At 44.4% G+C, this 20456-nt stretch overlaps 1 protein-coding gene across 1 annotated transcript; it reads right to left on the bottom strand.

The window, feature by feature from the left end:
- Nucleotides 1-7813: 7813 nt before the first annotated feature.
- Nucleotides 7814-17168, bottom strand: FETUB (fetuin B). The gene is made up of 7 exons (XM_074591593.1): nucleotides 16889-17168; nucleotides 13057-13167; nucleotides 11579-11666; nucleotides 10871-11037; nucleotides 9823-9936; nucleotides 8831-8920; nucleotides 7814-8342 (listed from the first exon to the last, which is right to left on the bottom strand). Exons 1-7 carry the CDS (start codon nucleotides 17135-17137, stop codon nucleotides 7926-7928), a joined length of 1236 nt encoding a protein of 411 aa, XP_074447694.1. The 5' UTR covers nucleotides 17138-17168; the 3' UTR covers nucleotides 7814-7925.
- Between the last annotated feature and the right edge of the window lie 3288 nt (nucleotides 17169-20456).

Here is a 20456-nt window from a genome sequence, read left to right as displayed (position 1 = left end):
CTTGAAAAACAGGGTATCAAATGCTTGATAAATAGAACTTTATTCCGGGGGGGGAGAAAAAGGGAGCTGACAAATAGAGGAGACAATATTCAATAACCAATTACTCCTTTCCTAAAGTGTAGCCATAAGTGTTCAGAGATGTCTCTGGTTTCTCGGGAGGACAGTGGCTGGGCCAGCCACCTGCTCTCTGCCTTCTGCAGCAGCGCTTCGCTCAGGCTGGGGTTATGGAATCCTGCAGCCCAGGCAGTTCTGCAGCCGGCAGCACCCTCTCCCTCGCGGAGCCCGCGTGGCTCCAGTTGCTTATAGGAGAATTCTTTGCTAGCTTCTATTGACATTTTTTTTAGTCGGTGATGCCTCATACCTTCAGATCAGGGTGGGCCTGATTTCACACCTTGATGCAAAAAAACCCCAAAGTTTTGCAGTTTTTGGAGTAGCTTCGCATTTAACAGAAATGCCCCCAAATATGATGGAAAAATATGTCATGTCTTCATTCATGTCTCATTGTTATCTGCTGGGTATAAACAGGGTGCCCTCTAATGCAAATGCAACGTTATACAAATTTGCTTGGGTCTCCCTAACAGTCTCCAGAGCAGACGCTTCCCCTTCCCGCCTGCAGCTTATTTTCTTTACCAGTCACCAGCTTTTTATCAAACTTTTAGAAGCTTCATCACCTTGTCAATTGAATTTCGTTCAAACAGACCTTAAGTTCAAAAGCTGCTTGGAGGAGACAAACTGTCAAGAGAGCAGGCTGACAATGCAGTTACAAAAGTCTCGTTGCTGAGGAGGCCTCGAGAACTAATACAGGGAATAAAAAGGGTGTCAGTATTCCTTGTCTTGTCCTCAGTGGCTTTGGCTGCAAGTGGTTTTCTAGAAAAAAAACACTCTAATTGTAAGTTGATGACCTTAAGGATACGTTGCAAGACTGACCTGTTTGCTGAGGGGCTTGAGAGGCTGCGGAAAAGGTGGGGTGAAGAATTTGATGTTAAGAATGGGGTCAGAGGAAGTTCCAAGGGATTTGGCTTTTTCAGGGCTTGTGGCATTATACTGTTCTTAAATTTTAAGCTTTAACTCATGCTTATAAGTTGTAGTAGGTTAAGGGAAGTGTGGCAACTGTTGTGATTATATAGTATTTATGATTATATCTAGTGGGAGGTCTTTAAAATCTACCTTTGCAATCAAAATAATATATGTATATTCTGAATACAGCTGCTTAACATGTATAGTCTCAGAGATGCAGAAGAAAATGTTTAACCGTGAAGTGTGTACAATGGACAGGTTCTGAAATAGAGAACCTGAGAAATAGAATTTGTAATTAAATTATTTCATAAAACCCCTTTATTTTTAAACCCATCTTGAGACATTTGGTGCCTGGGCCTTGCTTTTTTAAATCTTTTTGATTGGCCAAGGATGAGTGTAGGAGAACGGTAGCTGAAAAATCTAAACAAATTCATAGCCAATGGATGCATAAATAAGCCATCATATCTTACTCTGTACCCTTTGAACATTGCTGCCCCTGTTTTTTGCGTTCATGATGCCTCACCTGTAATCAGAGATAAAGGCTTGATAATGTCTGGCTAAAGCATCAGCAGTCCTGGAGGTGATGACCAGTGGTTATCTGTGCCTGAAGAAAAAACATTGTCCACGTGAAACTGGAATGGTTGCTCAAATAGACATCACACCAGCTTTTAGCTGGACATTGCCCAGATAGCAAGTTAATAATAGATGATAGAATATCATAAGATTGGTAAGTGCTGAAAAACTGTGAAACAAAACTGAAAAGTGAATTGTGAATTGTCTGCTAAAATCCACCCAATTCTCCTCTCCAGGGCCTGGCCGGAGGGCTCTGTGTGCACCTGGCTGTTTGCTGCGGGGCGAGGAGAAGCCGCGCTGAAGAGTCCACAGTCCTGGGAGAGAAGAGAGTATCTGGGCTGCGGCTGAAGGGACGGGGCTGCAGTACTCTCGGCTGGTTTGCTCTGGCTAGAAGGTGAGAGAGCGGGCCAGAAGGTGGAGAGGTTCGGCATTCTCTGGCCGTGGTTTTTGAGGATTTGCTGCACTCCTGTCTGATCATGCTGTCACTTAGAGTAAATGTGCGGAGACCAGATGTGTCCTGTGCCCTTATCTGTCCATGTGGGCATATTGGAGGGAGAAAGCCGCAGTGCTGGCCCACTCACAGATTGGCATAAATCTGCTGAATCAGCAGCAGGATTTGCAGCAGTGATGACTAAACGATACCAGCTGTTAATCATATCGATGCCACCTGGGAGTGCAGCAGTATCCCAGTATGTCCTGAGGACAAAGGAAACACAGAAACTATACATCGTCAGTCTCCTACCTGTAGTTCAAGCATTAGTCTTGGACGTTAGTACCAGGCCTCAATTATGGTAAACATTGGTGGTGGCCTAGGTGACACTGGAAGCTGGGCACAGGAATTGCTGTCCTGGAGTGGCCACAGCAAATAAAATGCCCATGAATCTGCACTGACTGCTGATGCTTGCTGATCTGCACTGCAGATACAGTTATCACTTAGATAAACACCCTTCTAGTATTTATTTTTAAATCATAGAAGCCTTTGAACCCAAATCTCAGATCCAAGCTAGAGAAACTATTGATTCAAATATGATTTCTGAGCCTTGTCTGGGGAACAGGCTAAAAAATATCCCAAACTGAACATTCAGAACTGTGGGTCCAGCCTTTCAGATGTTCACTCTAACTTCCCTGCATATGTTCACACCAACTCCACTCGTTTGTCTTCACTTGCTGCTGTCTCTGTTCAGTTTACTGCTGTAAGCAGCTGTAGTCAAGAAAGAGAGGTGACTGAAGCGGGGTAGTCTTGGCTGCAGCTAGTGGTCAATGAAGATCATTTCTTCCCAGTGCTCCTTTTGCGGAAGAATCCAGTCACATATGTTGATATAAATCTTAGTAGTATCCTTAAACTGATGGAGCCACCGTGAGATTAGAATCAATACGCAAATGGTTAATAAAATAGACTGCATTATAAAATAGAAGTGAGAAGTATGGGGATTAACTGAGAAGAGGGGCAAAAAAAGCATTTTGAAAATCACTGAGGATGTGACAGGCTGTTGCCCCAGTGCTCTTGTCCTCTGACTCCCTGAAGCCAGCGGTGCTCTGTGAGGACACGGAGTGACGCCTGCTGTCCTCGGCTTTGGCATGTGGCAAGTTGGCAGTGCCTGTGCGGGAAGGCAGAACACGCCGATGGCTTTGGCAAACCCAAGCTGGCAAAGGTGAGACTTCCCGAGGGAAAAACAAGCTGCTGTCATCTGATGACTTGATAAGAAGGGGAATGCTGGCACAGCCGAGAGCTCATACTGCTGTAAGAATTGGATAGAATTTGAATTTTCTGATTTTTGGAGAACTACCTGATTTTGAATTGTTTCCTACTCGGAAATGAATGAAACCAAAATATGTTGAAATTTCTCATGATGTGGGATTGAAATGGAATTCTTTTTGGCTCAGCCAATGTGTTTCAGACATCACTTTTTGGATTATTTTAATCTTTGAAGCAATTAAATTACTCCTTTATATAAAATTTATGTTTTTAAGAGTTTTGCAAACTGAAGACACAGACATATTTGTTGTGAACATAACTCCATACAATATTTAAATATTATTTTGTCTCCACTCAAAATAAATTAATACTTTTATTTATATTTTATTTATAGTAATAAAATATTACATTTTAATCAAATTGTGTAATGCCAGAATACTTTAACAAAACCATAATTTTTTGTTGAAAGCCTCTGTGAGTGGAGAAATTATCCAGCATCTCTAGGGATGATTCAGCAGCATAAAAGCTTCAGAAACAATAATATTGTATTGATTTTGTTTAGAACAAATGATTTTACAGATCTGGTGGCAACTAGAGAAAGGCTCTGTTGCCTCATACGAGCCCCGCAATTATTGCAAATATCAGTGTACTCCTGGCCACAAATGACATTTCTTTCTGATGTTCACTCTTTTTCTTCTTCTTGTCTTCTCATTTATTTATATTTGTTATTGGCAGTACAGTTGCTATGTCTGGCTTTAGTGAAATTGATTTTTCTTAGCTACAGGCTGTGGAGTGTCCCTGTGGTTTTTATTATAAGGCAGTTAATATGACCTATCTCAAGAAAGAATTAGGCTGATTTTGTAAATCATCATTTTTCCTGCACAGCAGGGTCAGTAAAGCACAAGAATCTGAACAGCCTGGTCTTGATTCTCCATCAGCCAGAGTAATGTGCAGAGCTTTCGCACGTTTCCATTTTCTTTAAGTGAGTATAAAGTATAAAGCATTAGAGAAAAAAAAAATCTTTGTTGAGATCTTCCACAGGAAATAAAAAAATAGGCAAAGCTCATCCTATTATAATTAAGAAGTTAACCCATGAAACAATAAAACCCCACTGGCTTTTAGTGCTAAACAGTGCTGCAGCCCGGCAGAAAAGGACCTGGGGGTGTTGGTGGACGGCTGGCTGAATATGAGCCAGCAGTGTGCCCAGGTGGCCAAGAAGGCCAACAGCATCCTGGCCTGTATCAGGAATAGTGTGGTGAGCCGGACTAGGGAAGTGATCATCCCCCTGTACTCGGCACTGGTGAGGCCCCACCTCGAGTACTGCGTTCAGTTTTGGGCCCCTCGCTACAGGAGGGACATTGAGGTGTTGGAGCGTGTCCAGAGAAGGGCTACAAAGCTGGTGAGGGGTCTGGAGGACAAACCTTATGAAGAACGACTGAGGGAGCTGGGGTTGTTTAGCCTGGAGAAGAGGAGGCTGAGGGGAGACCATATCACCCTTATCACCCTCTACAACTACCTGAAAGGAGGTTGTAGAGAGATGGGGGCTGACCTCTTCTCCCTGGTGACAAGTGATAGGACGAGAGGAAACGGGTTCAAGTTACGTCAGGGGAGGTTTAGATTGGATATTAGGAAACATTTTTTCACTGAAAGGGTTATTAAACATTGGAATAGGCTGCCCAGGGAGGTGGTGGATTCGCCGTCCCTGGAGGTGTTTAAAAAAAGGGTAGATGGGGCACTTAGGGACATGGTTTAGAAGTGGCTTTTGTCAGGGTAGGTTAAAGGTTGGACTCGATGATCTTAAAGGTCCCTTCCAACCTCAGCAATTCTATGATTCTATGATTCCTCTTGCCCATGCACACAGCGTTACCACGGTGGTGGCTCCACAAGGGCCCTGAAGCAGCCCCTCTCCTGGAGGCCTGGCCGGGGCTCGGGGCCGGCTCGGCGCAGCACACCTGGGCTGCTCCCCTTCCCCTCGGGGACCCTGGGGACAGGCTCTGCGGGGGTGGCACGGCCAGGGCCAACCCGACCCCCCCTTCCCACAGAGCTGCTTTGTGACCCCTGCCTGAGCTACAGCTCCTGCTGCATCGCGGCTGTGCCTGTGCCTGGCCGTTGATCCAGACCGGCAAGTTCTTTTACCGTCCACAGTTACCTTTCCTTTGTGCTCTTACTGATGGGAGGAATTTCATAGAATCATAGAATCATAGAATCATAGGGTTGGAAGGGACCTCTGGAGATCACCTAGTCCAACCCCCCTGCCAGAGCAGGGTCACCTAGAGCAGGTTACACAGGAACATGTCCAGGCGGGTTTTGAATGTCTCCAGAGTTGGAGACTCCACCACCTCTCTGGGCAGCCTGTTCCAGTGCTCTGTCACCCTCAGGGTAAAGAAGTTCCTCCTCATGTTTAGGTGGAACTTCCTATGTTCAAGTTTGTGCCCATTGCCTCTTGTCCTGTCCCCGGGCACCACTGAAAAGACCCTGGCCCCATCCTCCTGACACCCACCCTTTAAGTATTTATAAGCATTGATAAGGTCACCCCTCAGCCGTCTTTTTTCCAGACTGAAGAGACCCAAATCCCTCAGCCTTTCCTCATAAGAGAGGTGTTCCAGTCCCCCAATCATCTTTGTAGCCCTCTGCTGCACCCTTTCCAGCAGTTCCCTGTCCCTGTTGAACCGGGGAGCCCAGAACTGGACACAGTACTCCAGGTGCGGCCTCACCAAGGCAGAGTAGAGGGGGAGGATGACCTCCCTCGACCTGCTGGCCACGCTCTTCTTGATGCATCCCAGGATGCCATTGGCCTTCTTGGCCACAAGGGCACATTGCTGACTCATGGTCATCCTGTTGTCCACCAGGACTCCCAGGTCTCTTTCCACAGAGCTGCTCTCCAGCAGGTCAGCACCCAACCTGTACTGGTGCATGGGGTTGTTCCTTCCCAGGTGCAGCACCCTACACTTGCCCTTGTTGAACTTCATAAGGTTTCTCTCTGCCCAGATCTCCAACCTGTCCAGGTCTCTCTGTATGGCGGCACAGCCTTCCGGTGTGTCAGCCACCCCACCCAGCTTGGTGTCATCAGCAAACTTGCTGAGGGCGCACTCTATCCCCTCATCCAGGTCATTGATGAATATGTTGAAGAGGACTGGACCCAGTACTGACCCCTGGGGAACACCACTCGTCACTGACCTCCAACTAGACTCTGTGCCCCTAATCACAACCCTCTGAGCTCTATCTTTCAACCAGTTTTCTATCCACCCCACTGTCCATTCATCTAACCCACACTTCCTAAGCTTCCCTATGAGGATGCTGTGGGAGACCGTGTCAAACGCCTTGCTTAAGTCAAGGTAGACCACATCTACCGCCCTCCCCTCATCTATCCATCTAGTCATGCCATCGTAGAAGGCTATCAGATTAGTCAGACATGATTTCCCCTTGGTGAATCCATGCTGAGTACTTCTGATAGCTTTCCTTTCCTCCACGTGCCTTGAGATGACACCCAGAACGAGCTGTTCCATCATCTTTCCAGGGATGGAGGTGAGGCTGACCGGCCTGTAGTTCCCCGGCTCCTCCTTCTTGCCTTTCTTGAAGACTGGAGTGACATTGGCTTTCCTCCAGTCCCCAGGCACCTTGCCTGTTCTCCAGGACTTTTCAAAGATGATGGAGAGCGGCCCAGCAATGACTTCTGCCAGCTCCCTCAGCACTCTCGGGTGCATCCCATCAGGGCCCATGGACTTGTGAATATCTAGATGATCTAATTGGTCCCTCACTCGCTCCTCCTCAACCCAAGGGAAGTCGTCTTCTTTCCCTGTTACTTTATTCAATGCCTGGGACTCCTGAGGGCTGGGCCGAGCAGAAAAGACCGAAGCAAAGAAGGCATTCAGTAACTCTGCCCTCTCCACATCCTCCGTCACCATGACTCCTGCCTCATTCAGCAGTGGGCCTACAACTTCTCTGGTCTTCCTTTTGCTTCCAATATACTTGTAGAAGCTCTTTTTGTTGTGCTTGATGTCCCTAGCCAGGTCTAATTCCAAGGCGGCCTTGGCTTTCCTTGTTTCATCCCTGCACGCTCTGGTGGCATTCTTGTAATCCTCCCAAGGGGTCAGTCCCTTCTTCCACTTATTATAAACTTCCTTCTTCCACTTGAGCTTTTTCTGAAGCTCCCTGCTCAACCATGCAGGTCTCCTGCGTCCCTTGGCCGATTTCTTTCTCTTAGGGATGCACCGATCCTGAGCTTGGAGGAAGTGGTCTTTGAATATCAACCAGCTTTCTTGAGCCCCTTTGCCTTCCAGAGCCCTAGCCCACGGGATCTCTCCAAGCAGTTTCTTGAAGAGGTCGAAGTTAGCCCTCCTGAAATCCAAGGTTGTAATTTTACTTCTTGTTGTTGTTTTGTGGATAGTACCCATGATCCTGAACTCAATCATTTCATGATCACTAATTTGAGAATTAAAAGCCAAAACCTTTTGTTGGAAAATGTCCTAGTTAAATTTCTTTTTCTAATCTAGTCTTGTGCTTTCTTAAAATTGAGGACTCCAAAGATGAGGACTGTAATAAGCGATATATTTATTTAAAGACGTTACACAATTTGAAAGACCAAGTTGCCATTGTGGCCGTTATTTTCTTGCAGGTAGTTGAGGTGATTGGATGCTGGCTAGACTTTTGTAGGCTTTTTAGGCAGCAAAGGCTGGATGATGGAATTTTCCTCCTTCGCTTCTCCTGGGCATGAGTCTGATAGAGAAAGTTCTTCAGGAAAAGGGAGAATAACTGGTCCAGTGACTGGTTTGGTCAAGTCTGGTTTGTCTACTTGAGTCTTTTCTCCATCAAGACTGGGTGTAGGTCCTACAGCCTCAGGTGGAACTGGCTTTCCATCTTCATGTTCATTTTGGCCTTCTGCTAGGTTTTGGAAAGAGTTGTCCTCAGTTGAAGGGGGTAGAATTTTAACCCAGCCCACTGTTTTTTCTAGGTGTGGGGAGAAAGGACTGGTTTCAGAAGGGAAAGCTTGGTGATCGTGGCTGGATGTTCCAGGTGTCTGATCAGCTTGCTGTTGCCCCTCTTCAGTGGCAGGATCCTAAATAACAGGCAGTAAGCATTAGTTGTATTGAAACTACTCCAAATTCTTTCAGATATGAAGAAGGTCACCCTTCACACTAAGGATCTCCTGCAATTCCAGTCTGCAAAGACCAGGTGCAGAACAGAAGCTCAAAGGACAGGCAGATTGAACTACTTCTTGTGCCAGTGGAGACGGACGCATGAAACTTGGGTAACACCACAGTTATTGCTCTTTGCATTCCCTTCGTTATTTACAATTTCTTTGTAGAGCACTCTGAACACATTTGATATGATTGACTCTATACTTACTCTATTGCCTTTTTATCCACCTAACAACAGTCTGTTTTATCACGAGAGAGATTTCTTCCTGATTTGGCTTTATCGCTTTCTTGGAGCCCATATCTTTGTGAATAAGAAACCTTAAAAATGGCTGGGCTTTCAAGAGTTCAGTTCCTGTTTTGTAAAGAAGTATTACTCTTGCAATATTAAGATTAGATTAAGAAATACCTGCGGACTGTAGATTTCACAGGATATTGTGACAAACTGTTTGTGTTCCAAGTCACTCTTTACCACAGAGCCTTTGCAGAAACCTGTTTGCTGGAAGAAGAAAATGCAAGCGTTTTTTCACATTGTAGCACTGATACTTAGCTCCTGTCTTGTAAAATAAGTGATTATGAAAGGCTGAATAGTTATATCTTCTACAAGTATTTGCAGGGATAAGCAGCTTGGGCAAACTTTTATTTTGGGATTGGCAAGCTTACAGAGGCAGGCAGCATTTTGAAAAAGGCTTTGTGTTTGCAAAGGAGGGTTAGGTCACAGGGTAGCAAAAGTAAGCTGGCCACTTAAGGCCCAACTACAACAGCACGCTTCCGCTGCAGCGGAATATCCCCATGCAGGCAAATTGTGTAATAGAACATAATATCATTTTTCAGACAAAACCAATTTCACACCATACTAGTAAAAGAAACCGTGAAAAAATAGTGTTTCTAATAGTTGTGGTTTTACTGGGCTGTAGGTAACACGGCTGGGATCTCGGTTAAGATGGGGCTGGAAATGTTATCTCTTGGCAGCATGCCTGTTTAGTCTTTCAGTTTCTCTTATAATTTGTCCTTAGTTCCTAAATGTTTTCCTTAGCTGACCTGATTGTGGTATGAATATACTCTTTATGCATTGTGATTTATTGTCTATGTTGGTTTGCTTGGAAGAAATCCCTAAGAATGATTCTGTTTTGTAAGGCGATGGCTACCCCGCCTTTTTCTGAATGGTATTTTTTTCCATTTTCTTTATTCATGGCTAGGTAAAAATTCAGAACTTTTACCGAAATGTTTTCTCTATTCTAAAGCAGTTTTTACAGTTACAAGACAGTGTAGAGCTGCAATCCATAAAAATATGCCTGTGGGCTTTGATTCTTGTCTGCAAAGAACCAAAGGGATAGGCTAAGTATTCCCCGAGGAATCATAGTATCTGAAAAAGGTGTTTACACAAGGAAAAGTACTTACAGCTAGTTCTGATGAAAGTGGCTTGCACTTGGAGATGTCAGCAATAGCGTCACTTTTGGAGCAGGATGTCTCTTGAATTAAAAACTCAACAAAATATGCAGGGCCAACAACCCACTGTTAATGAGAGACCAGTGGAAATTAGACCTTGTGCATGTCAGGAAGAAGGAAGAATCCTACAGACCTTGAAAAGATGTAAAACTCCTGCTAAGCGTGGAGGGAGCAGGTTATACTTGGGACATTACTGTTAGTTGTGTTACAGGAGAATGATTTTTTGCCAGTACTGCTTTATTGCCTGGTTATATTTTACTTCTCATATATGCACAATGTTAGTAATGCATGGATTAACTATAGTTGAAATGAGTTTTGGTTTTGTAATAAATTAGCATCCATATAGAACTACATATCCAAAGACCCTCTTCAGTGCCTTGTTGGTCATTTTTGGCTGCTTTAATGAACAGGATCACTTTTTCTATTTCTGAAATGCAAGTACCTCAGGGTTGGAAAATGGGAGCGAATAAATACTGTATTGTAGTAATATCTAACAACTTGAGGCAGAGAGTGAAAACCGCCTTGTTATCTATACATAATGAATTTCAGAGAGATTGGATATTGCTGTGGTAAACAACCAGGAGTTAGCCAGATCATTAACTCTCTGTTAGTCTAAAATTAGTTTTAAACTGTGTTTAAACTCATGCAGTGAATTACAGGTACGTTTTGGAAGGGATGGCTGTGCTTTATTAAATACTTTCTATTAGGGAGTCACTAATTCATGGTGCTGGTAGAAGAAAGAGCTCACAGTGAATCTTTCCTAAACTTTGGAATGCAAATCTGTGTCTTCAGTTTTGCGTAAAGCCCTTCTTTTTGCAATAAATGGAGTCAAAGTCTTGGATTAAGGCAGATCCTCATTGCCCAGGAGAACTCTGCATAGAAGTATTCTCTACACTATACAGGTACAAATTCTAAACAATCTGTAAGACATACCAAATCATACAACAGGTGGATCCGTACTCCTTGAGGGCTAAAGCAAGTCAGATGAGCCTTGGCTTACCTGCATTGAAGCTCTTGTGACATTGAGGACAGAGAAATAATGAGTTTGTTCACTCTCTTCATTGAACTTTGCAAGGCTTTGAACAGCAGCCTCCAAATATTTGGGCTCAGTTGGACAGTCATCAACCGGGCAGTCAGGACATACTCTCCAAATATATCTGGGTGGAACTTTTTAATCAAACAAAAGAATATCATTAGAGAAAGCAGAGCCATAAGAGCATGTTGTCAGTGTAGGTCACTGTAAATGCCTGTAAGCCCCCAACCCTACTGTCTTGTCCTCCAGTCCCCTGGAGTAACAATATGTGGTTTGATTCACTCAACGATTTTGAATCCTTATGAATTTGCAGACCCATAAAAATATTGCAGTGGAGGCAGAGACACTGCAGGAAAAAGCTCAGCCTACTGACAGCGATCTTGCTGGTTTTACTTGCCTTTCACAAACCCATAAAAATGCTTTTTGGACCAGAGGGTAGAAGCACATAGGGAGGCTCTGCTGGGTTTCCCAGAGATGAACCAGTTATTACTGCACCGCTTTGAGCTGCAGGACCGCACTGGCCTTATGATCACTGACTTGAGAGAATTAGGGCAGCTGAAAGCTAATGGAGACGCTGTGGTGCCATAATTGCAATTAAAATTTAAAGTACTGCTATGTGGCAAAGAATGTTTTTCCAGTCCTCTTTTAAAGTGAATGTGTTAAATAAAGACATACCTCGTTGTAAAGTGCACTCATAAGTATTCAGATGAGCAATATTTCTTGCCTGATTAATGTAGATAATTGCTTTGCATTGACCATAAACCTAAAACAATATAAACATTTAGAAACAATTAATATCGCACCCTTTGCACTGATCACCTAGTACCTAGACAGTGAGTGATTCGTTTTCTCCTGGCAGTCAGGAATTTCTTTTCAAGACAAAAGTTGTGTTAACACTCAAATGGCAATGCAGTATGTTTCTAAGTAACTGCTTTAGAAAGAACGGGCCAGATCTTCCCTGGTGTAAGCCCGAGCTGTAGAGGCGCAGTGCTTGTCTGCGGGATGGCCTGCACAAGGCCACTCGTTGGCAGCTGAGAAGCGCCCCAGGGTCACAGAGCACTTTCCCTTCCAGGCCCCACAGCGGGAGCTGGGTCCGTGTCTGGAGCCCAGAGAGCTTAAACCTGGAGCTCAGCGTGACATCTGGATCCATTCACCCGGCCTCCCCCTTCCCCTGCTCCCCACGTCCATAGGAAGGAAGGAGAGCGGTAGGAAAGACCCTAAACGAGTTTTGTGGCACAGTAAGATCACCTGTGCACACAAAGAAACTCTGACTTCATAGCAGAAAAAAATACTGGCCTATTAATATCCATTGTGCCTTTATGTTTAAAAGTTGAATGTATGTTCTCTGAGTGCTTCTTAAATATTGCCACATGTGTGACCAAGGCCTCTAGGACATACGTTTCTGGACTTCACAGAAGCCATAGCGACCATATATGCTCTGCACCCTTTTCCTGCTGAAAGCGCTGTAAGGGACAGGGAGCAGAATTCTTTTTATTTTTTCCAGTTTTTCACTTGAAAATGAAAACTGATTGACCTAAGAAGTAGCCCAGGGCAATTTAATCATAAATTCTTTTTTTTTTCACATGAAGCTTCTTTCTCGTCATTCTTCATTTTATAAGGGTTTTTCTCACTTGTTCAGAATCATTTTGGTCACCTGTAGCAGCACTCTTAGATCACTTTCTGTCTTTGCAGCTTATCTTGCTGAGCTTTCTTTTTTCTCTTCTTTCCATAGAATTTTTGCAAAGTTGTCAGAATAGAAGTGGAATTAAGCTAAACCAAAATTCACATGTTATATAAAAGTGAGTTTCTTTTATTCTCTTCTTGACACGCTGTCTTTAAAATAAACTCTTACAGGGTTGTCATAAAAAATAAACCATTTATTCTGAAGAGTGTCCTAGCATGGCTATATAGTTGTGTCTGTTTATTAGCTCTGGTCAAAAACTTTCTTTTCATTTTAATTTTTTAAAATAAATCTTACCAGTCTATAAACTGACTAGAAAGTACAGAGGAAAACTGTAGACCTTAAAAAATGAGTTTTGATTTCTTCTAAGCTCTGCTGCCTACTACAAATGCATGCGTAGGGATTTTGCTGTCATCAGTAGTACCCGAGTAACTCATCACACCTGCGGTTAATAAGAAAACAAAATCCTTACAGTTGTATGAGCAGATCTGGCTGCACAGTCCTTCCACAACCTTTTGCTGAGTACATGGCATTCGGTGTCTACTACGTCCAAGACGAGGTAGAAGACAGAACCAGTGATCTCCTGAAAGCAAACAAAGGGTCACATCCCAGTTTCATGTAGAACAAAGTAGGGACACATAAAAGGGAGAGATGGAGAAACACAAAATACCCAGGTAGGACACATGGATATCCTGAAAACTGAACGTTCTGTGGGGCAGATTCTCGATGGTGGCAAATCAGGTGGGATTCAGGCCCTGTTGGAACAGGCTGGTCATGCGTCTAGTCGGCTTTAATTAAAGAACAGCCTTTTAGAGTTAGTTTTATCCTTCTGATTCTGGTACCAACCAGAACCTGCGAATAAGGATTAAACGCGGTGGTGTTTCCATCGTCAGCTGCATTTTATGATTAGATATGAAAGGTAGGTTATTTTGCCTTCAATAAGAATGGGACAATAAATACCACAAAAAATAAAAAACTGTTAACACTGAACATTCCCAGTAGGCATTAGAAACAGAAATATCTTATTTCTTAGAGTAGTGTCTTCTTCAAGTATGGATGCTTTGCACTTGCCGTAAAGAGGCAATGACTGCGTTGGTGCAGACAACTGAAATATTCTCTGAGATAGCAGAAAGTGCTAGGAGAGACCCTGTGTATCTTCATGGATGCCTCCCACTCGCTTCAAGCTCAGTGCAGCGCTTGAGTTCTGAGCCCGTGCTTTGGCCCAGCACCTTTGTTCAGTTTGCACAGCAGAGGTGCACAAAGCAGCCAGGGCTCAGCTTTTGGGCTTTTTGGTCATTTCTACATCCTAAAGAACTTAGGTGCGCGTGTTAGCTGCATGTTTAGACTGAGATTATGTCTTTGCTGAAGAGGGAGAAACCCCAAAGCTGAATGAGAGCAGTTTTCATTCGTTTCTGGTTGATCTCACTGGCTTATGGAGAAAGTGCTTTATGGGGCAAGAGCCCTGTAGAAGTCTGGGGCCACTATCTGTTCAATTTTGGCTTCGGCTTTGATTTCTGTGTAACAGTGACTAAAGACCACTCAATAGGGCATCAAAAGGCTGGAGTACTGCTGGGTTTACTGTTTTTTGATTTTTTTTTAATACTGCCTGAAAATACACTAAGAGGTATCTGTTCTTGAGTTCTGAGGAGACCAAGTGATACAAACTATTCTGGTCACACAGTATAGACATCTCTGGCAAGAGTCTGGGTGGTGATTTTGTGTGAGTTCTACCGTACATACTTGTAATACTAAACCCTTTAAATATGGAAGAGCAAAATAAATAGAAAATAAACATAAAGAATGAGTAAATTGTTTTGTTAGCTTTGTCTCTACGTTATATTCTTATCACGCTTATGCATGTTGCATAAGCAACTTACCATGCTATATACCATTTTTTATATTTTCATATCGCCTTGTTTCCCTAAGTGTTCTATGAAATAATCTGATAGGGCCTCGCACTGAGCTCTCAGGGTTTGCCTGCACTAATCCTGAGGTTTAATTATAAGTGGTGTTTTGAAGGTCGTGGGAAGATCAAAAGCTATTTTGATAGCGTGAAGCTGAGGTGCAGTGGCACTGTGCTGCGTGGCAGTATCCCCACACTTGGCTGCGCAGATCTCTCTGCCTACAAGGTACCTAAATATCATGATGGGATGTCTCCTTCATATGGTAGCTAATATAGGTTAAATCAGTGAACAGAAACTAAGACTGGTCAAAGAGTAATTGCCATTTGCTGAAAATGTGTTTTTTGAGTAGTGCAGCATTTGGTACAAGCTTGTAACTTTAAATATATCCTCTATGAGAAAAAAAGCATCGCTAAGACTCTCTTGCACAAAGAAGTAATAGCCGAGAAATATGTATCTTTAAGGAGTCCTAAAGTTAGGACTGGTGACTTGAGCTTTCAAGCTGGTTGTTCAGGTATTCTGGAGGCAAAAGCACACACATATCTCATTAAAGAAATGTTCTATAATCAAACGTGTTTGATGCTAGATGAGTTTACTCAGCTGAATCACGAAGACTGATTGTAAAGCTCTGTGATCTTGGAAATACTAAACGCAAGCAGGGTGGACCAAACTGTTTTTCCTGGTGCCTGTGGCTCTCTTCTATAATACCAGCTGTAATAGGCAGATGGGGTTATTATAAAATCTACACATCCTTTTGTCTACCTGCTTCTGTATGTATCATCCTCCACTGGGGAAAGGATAATTTGGGGTTTATTCAGAGCTCAGCAGTTCTCTGAAGGTTTCATCATCCTTATTTTAATTTTCATTAAAAGACCGTTATGCAAAGGCCTTTTGGTATCTGCTTAGTATTGAATAGAAACTTCTAGCTTTTCTGCATGGCCACAAAGATGCCGTGCTCAGCGCTGCTGGCGCGGGGATTGCCGCTGCGGTGGCCGGGGAGCCAGCAGAGAAGTGGCAGCAGCGCCTTTGTGGCAGGGTCACCTGCTACAAGGGAAAGAAATGAAATATTTTGGCATGTTTTGTAAATTTGGTTAAGTGCCTGTCAGTGAAGTTAAGCATGAGTATCTTGTGTGAAAGAAAGGCTCTGTCCTACTTACATAGGAGTTAACGGCAGATGGCTCATTAGTTTCAATTAGAGCAAAACTGAACCACAGGTTGCTTAAGGGCAGATTTCAATTTGAAGTAACTTTGAAAATGTTTTTATCCTGAGTATTGGTTAAAAAAATGGGAGGAAGGACCGCTGACTAATTAAAAAAATAATAATTTTTTTTTATTTACTCTTCTGATTCTCTTCCCATCGCAACGGGGGGAGCGAGTGAGTGGCTGTGTGGTCCTAGCTGCCGGCTGGGGTTAAACCACAACACGGATCCAGTCCGATGCGTGGTGGCTGATGCCTAGTGGGCATATTCTATCACCGGAGCAAAGCACTATAGAGAACGTCGTGCAAAGCACAGCACCGTGTGCATCCTCAGCCGCGAGAGCTCAGCTTGCTGGAGGCCACAGCCTGTCTGCAGAAAGGATGTCCGTGGGAGGGCAGCAGGAAGCAGTGTCATGTCCTTGCCAGTACAGATCTTTACACTTCTGGCAATGAGCCTGATTTTCTTTAAGGATTGAGAGCTCTTCCTTGCAGGTCAGATTGTGGGAAGTGAGCAAGCGTGGCAGGGAATGTTAATAGCGTGCTTCCACAGGGCCGTAGGTGTTGTGGGCCTTGGGCACTCGTTTCAGGTTCTCAGTGGCTAGTGCCAGTAGATTCAGCTATCGTAACACAAAATAGTAATAAATTAAGCACCCGGAGAGAAATAAGATACTTGAGGATATGAGAGTGATATTCCATAGGTATTTCCAGTGTAATTTTTGCACTTGAACTGGTTTCAGATTTCTTCCGGAGAATGAGTCATCATTTCGAGGGCTGTGAAGGAATTCCCTGGTCCCAGGCTGGACATGTTTACACCTGTTAGTGCTTACATCTTGTGTGCAAAACGCACGATGACTTAATAGCCTTTGCACTCCAACTGCTCAAGGCGGTGGGAGGAAGGTGTAAAATGAAATTAAATCAGAGTAGTGGTGTTTCATACGAAATTTGAACTGATGCCTGGAGCTATTCCAGGGGCAGGCAGCAGAGAATCGTGACTGAAATTTGCTCTCTAATTGCCCACAGTGGTGATGAAACCGTTTCTAGTCATCTGTGCGTAAAGTTGACGTGGCCTCTGGAGTCCTGTGAATGGAACTTTTTACATTTGCCTTTTGAAATATTTCTTAGTTCAAATGGATATTGCTAAGGACTAGTGCTAGGCACAGGGCTCTCTGTGGGAGAAGCAGATACAGACCGAGCAGGTAACTTACCTGAGGATGTTCTCGCACACTGAAAATCCGGTAGAGCCTGAACACGTAGCCCTCTTTTCGGTGGGCATTGATCTGCCGGAGAGCCAGGTCTGCAGCCTGCTCTGCTGCCGTGTCATCACAGCGGTGGGAGAGCAGCGCGGCCGGTGCTTCTCTGGCAGGAAGAGAGGTGGCCGTGGGGCACAGCAGCTGGATGCCAAAGAGCACTGAAATGAGGAGAACCATTCTGCTTAGAGAACCAGTGCGGCACATCAGGATGGTAAGGCAGTATGGAGTGGGGAAATAGCAGACTTCTGTAATGGAGCTGTGTCTCTTTATAAACCCGTACCCCCATTTTATTACATACTGACCATCACCTTTAAACCTACTGCTGCAATAGCAAACACTAAGTCAATGATTACAAGGTTTTATGAAAGTGTGATCGCTGCCTCTGAGACCAGAGATCACTTTCTCCTTCTGGCTTTACATCTCCAGTGCAGACTTCACTGGGCAGATCCTATAACTCTGACCTCATTGCAAGGGACAAGAATATACACACAAAGCTGCTTTCTTAAGAAACCAGAACTGCTTAAATAAACCTATATGCTGGACAGGTCTGGCTCCACCTCTGTTCTGTCAGTGATCCAGTTCTTCTCCCAAAGAAGACAATGACAAAGGTCTCAGTAATTTGAACAGGAACTGTGTAAGGGCCACAAGGTTGACTGATCTTACACTTTCTATTTGTTAAATGCTAACTGCAATAAAATATACTGACTCTCTGTTACATGCAGTCAGTTTGGTTGGGATAGAAAGCTTGGTTTGGGTTCATTCTTTGAGCATTTCTACTCAGTTGGGTACCTACAGATGAACCTTAGCCCAAGCCAATAGATAATGCAATGCAGTTCACGTACAGACAAGAAGGCTGTGGATAAATGGCCTGCTCAAGCCGTTAAATACTCTTAGATAACATGACAACAAGGCAATGTAAGGAAGGAACGGTTTCATCAGGGTGTCTGCTTTTAAGGAGAAACTTCCATTGTGTTTATTTGGGACTTACCATTCACCGTAAACGAATATAGTAGCGTAGATGTGGTAAGTTTTGTTCTCGCCCCAAAGACTTCACTTCTGGTGATGGGATGGTGCAAAATGAGCTGCTGTAAGAGGTTGGAGGAAACAGACAATAAGTGAACCAGGGGGATCAAAACGGTCTTAGGTTATGGAAGGCTCCATTTTGGGATTTGTTCCCTCTCAATGCCTTCACTCCAGCCCACTCATCTTTTGTTGCCTAAAACTCTCAATTTATTGACACCTACCAGTATTGACCCCCCACTCTGATTTCCCTGAGCCCTGAACATTTCCTGTTTCATCCCATCTTCCCCCAGATTCTGACTTTGTTCTCACTGCCACGTCGTGCAAAGTACTCTGTGAACTTGCCATCATTACATGTTGCTGCTGATGCCAAAGAGCAAGTCTTGCTTCCTTTTGTCTCCTTCCATCTTAACTTTTTGGCTGCCCTGGCTTCAGTCCTCGCCTGGCAATGTCTGGCTTTGTATTCCTGTGGGTTTAGAGGCAGGTACAGTTGCATGTGGACCCCACCGCTAATTGTAACATGCTGCTGCGTTTCTATTGCCTGAGAACCAAACTTAGTGATGAAATAAGAACCGTCTGAAATTACATGCTGAGAGGGGAGGGGAGAGGAAGGTGGCCTGTAGGAAAGTTACGGACCCGGCGCTGACTACGCTCGTCTCGATGCCAAAGGTCTGAAGGGCAGAATCTGACAGAAAGAACTTTGTGAACAAGAGAAAGCGTGTATCATAAACTGGAGGGTGAAATGTCTTTGTTTGACTTCTTGTAGCCGGTGCATTCCTCCTTATGTCACCTCTTGCTCTTTTTTTAGCCTGTAAATTATTCTTTTTGTACTTTGAATCAAGGAAAATGTACATCCCGTTGTTTCTTTGCCAGTTCACATCACCTTGCATAGCTCTCCCAGATTTAGTCCAGACTTCTCCGTGCACTGCAGTTACTTAGCCCTTAAATGTCTCTTGGCTGGATGATTTAGGACCTTACTTTTCTATCTTGTTCAGTGTTACTGTCTCCTTTATATCATTTGGTCAGAATTGGCTCAAGGAAAAGGTTCTCACCTGCTTAATTTTTAGCTCCTTGGCTTCTCTAACCACTGCCACGTCCTACCCCAGTTTAAATTGAAGGAAGCCACAGGAGGATCATAAGCCTGTGGCTATAGGCCTGAGGAGCAAAGGAATTGGTCCAGCAATGTCACTATTTTAATTATTTTAGCACTACTGAGTGCTCTGCTTTCATTCCTTTTCCACAACAATAAATAATACAATCCTGATGTGACCGGAGACTGTGGCTCTGGGGGAAGCCCTTCACTGCCCCGGCGGCGCCCCCGCAGTATCCCAGAGCACACGCCGAGCTGCGCAGGTTTCTTTGTACCTTTGACTTACCCTCGCTGCTGAACTTGGAGGCTGCTTTGCCAGCCAAGAGACTGCACTGTGGTCACTATTGATTCTCGAGTGATTTGCTGAGTACAGATGAAAAAGGGTCATGGAAAATTCTGCCTGCAGAAACTTTAGTTTGAAATGACAGCGGTGTGCCTTGTGGCTAACCTGTCAGGAACCCCGCGCTGGAGAAGGGGGAATGGCTGTACTAATAGCTCTTATCCTGAAGATCTGGAGAAATGACAACAACCGTTACTTGGGGAGGATCCCAGTGAAAGTCACTGGTTTTCTACTCAGGGGTAATTCTGCAGTATTTCACCTTGAAGGATACCAGGAGCCGGGTAACCATTTCTCTGGCCCTCATTTTCTGTCACGGGAGTCTCTGTGGTCACAGCTCTCTGCTGGATGACAGTGAGTACCTTTAGGTTTGAGGGTTGCCCCTGTACTGAGTGAGGAAGAAAAAGCGCAAGTGAAAGACATAATTGTCCCTATTTAATAGTACTGTAAAATGTGGGGGGTTTAAAATTTTATATCTTGTCACTTTTTTTACTGGTGGTATAAAGAATCTCAGCTCTTTAGCCCAGCAGTGCTCAAAGCATGCTCCTCTGGGAGACAGCAGAACCCAGCCCAGGGAATGTCCATAGAAAGCCGGGTGGGATCATACACACGGCCAGGAAGCCCTGCAGCAGCACGGGGCTGAAACCCTCCTAAGGAGACCTTGCTTGGTGGCAGGGGTGGAACACTCAGAAGCAGGAGAAGGGGCACGTGGCTGCTGGACTGAGCCACCTCACATGTCCCCAGCTGCTTTGCAAACGCAGGGTGAGGGACAATGTACGGACTGTATCCCGGAGGGAAGGGGTGCAGGGGGTGAATGTGGAGAAACACTGCTGTAGCCATAGCACAGGAACAGCAGAAGCAGCAATGCAGGCTCGCTCACATTGTCCCTTGTGCCTGGGAATGCTTCCCCTGCGGCTAAAGGATAATAACTCATTTTCTTTATCCTTACAGTCCATGGCATTTCTATGGAGATGGGTGCCAGTTAGTACTGGCTGTGTCGGTGCCTCTTATAATGGGGAATTGTTACATCCCTGACTCTGTTCTTTGTGCTCTTCCTCCCAGTGGGAAGGAAAAAA

This window comes from Larus michahellis, chromosome 6 (genome assembly GCF_964199755.1).
Source record: "Larus michahellis chromosome 6, bLarMic1.1, whole genome shotgun sequence".
Classification (NCBI taxonomy): Eukaryota; Metazoa; Chordata; class Aves; order Charadriiformes; family Laridae; genus Larus; species Larus michahellis.
The sequence above is the reverse complement of the archived record's forward strand: the minus strand, read 5'-3'. Positions and strand labels throughout refer to the sequence as shown.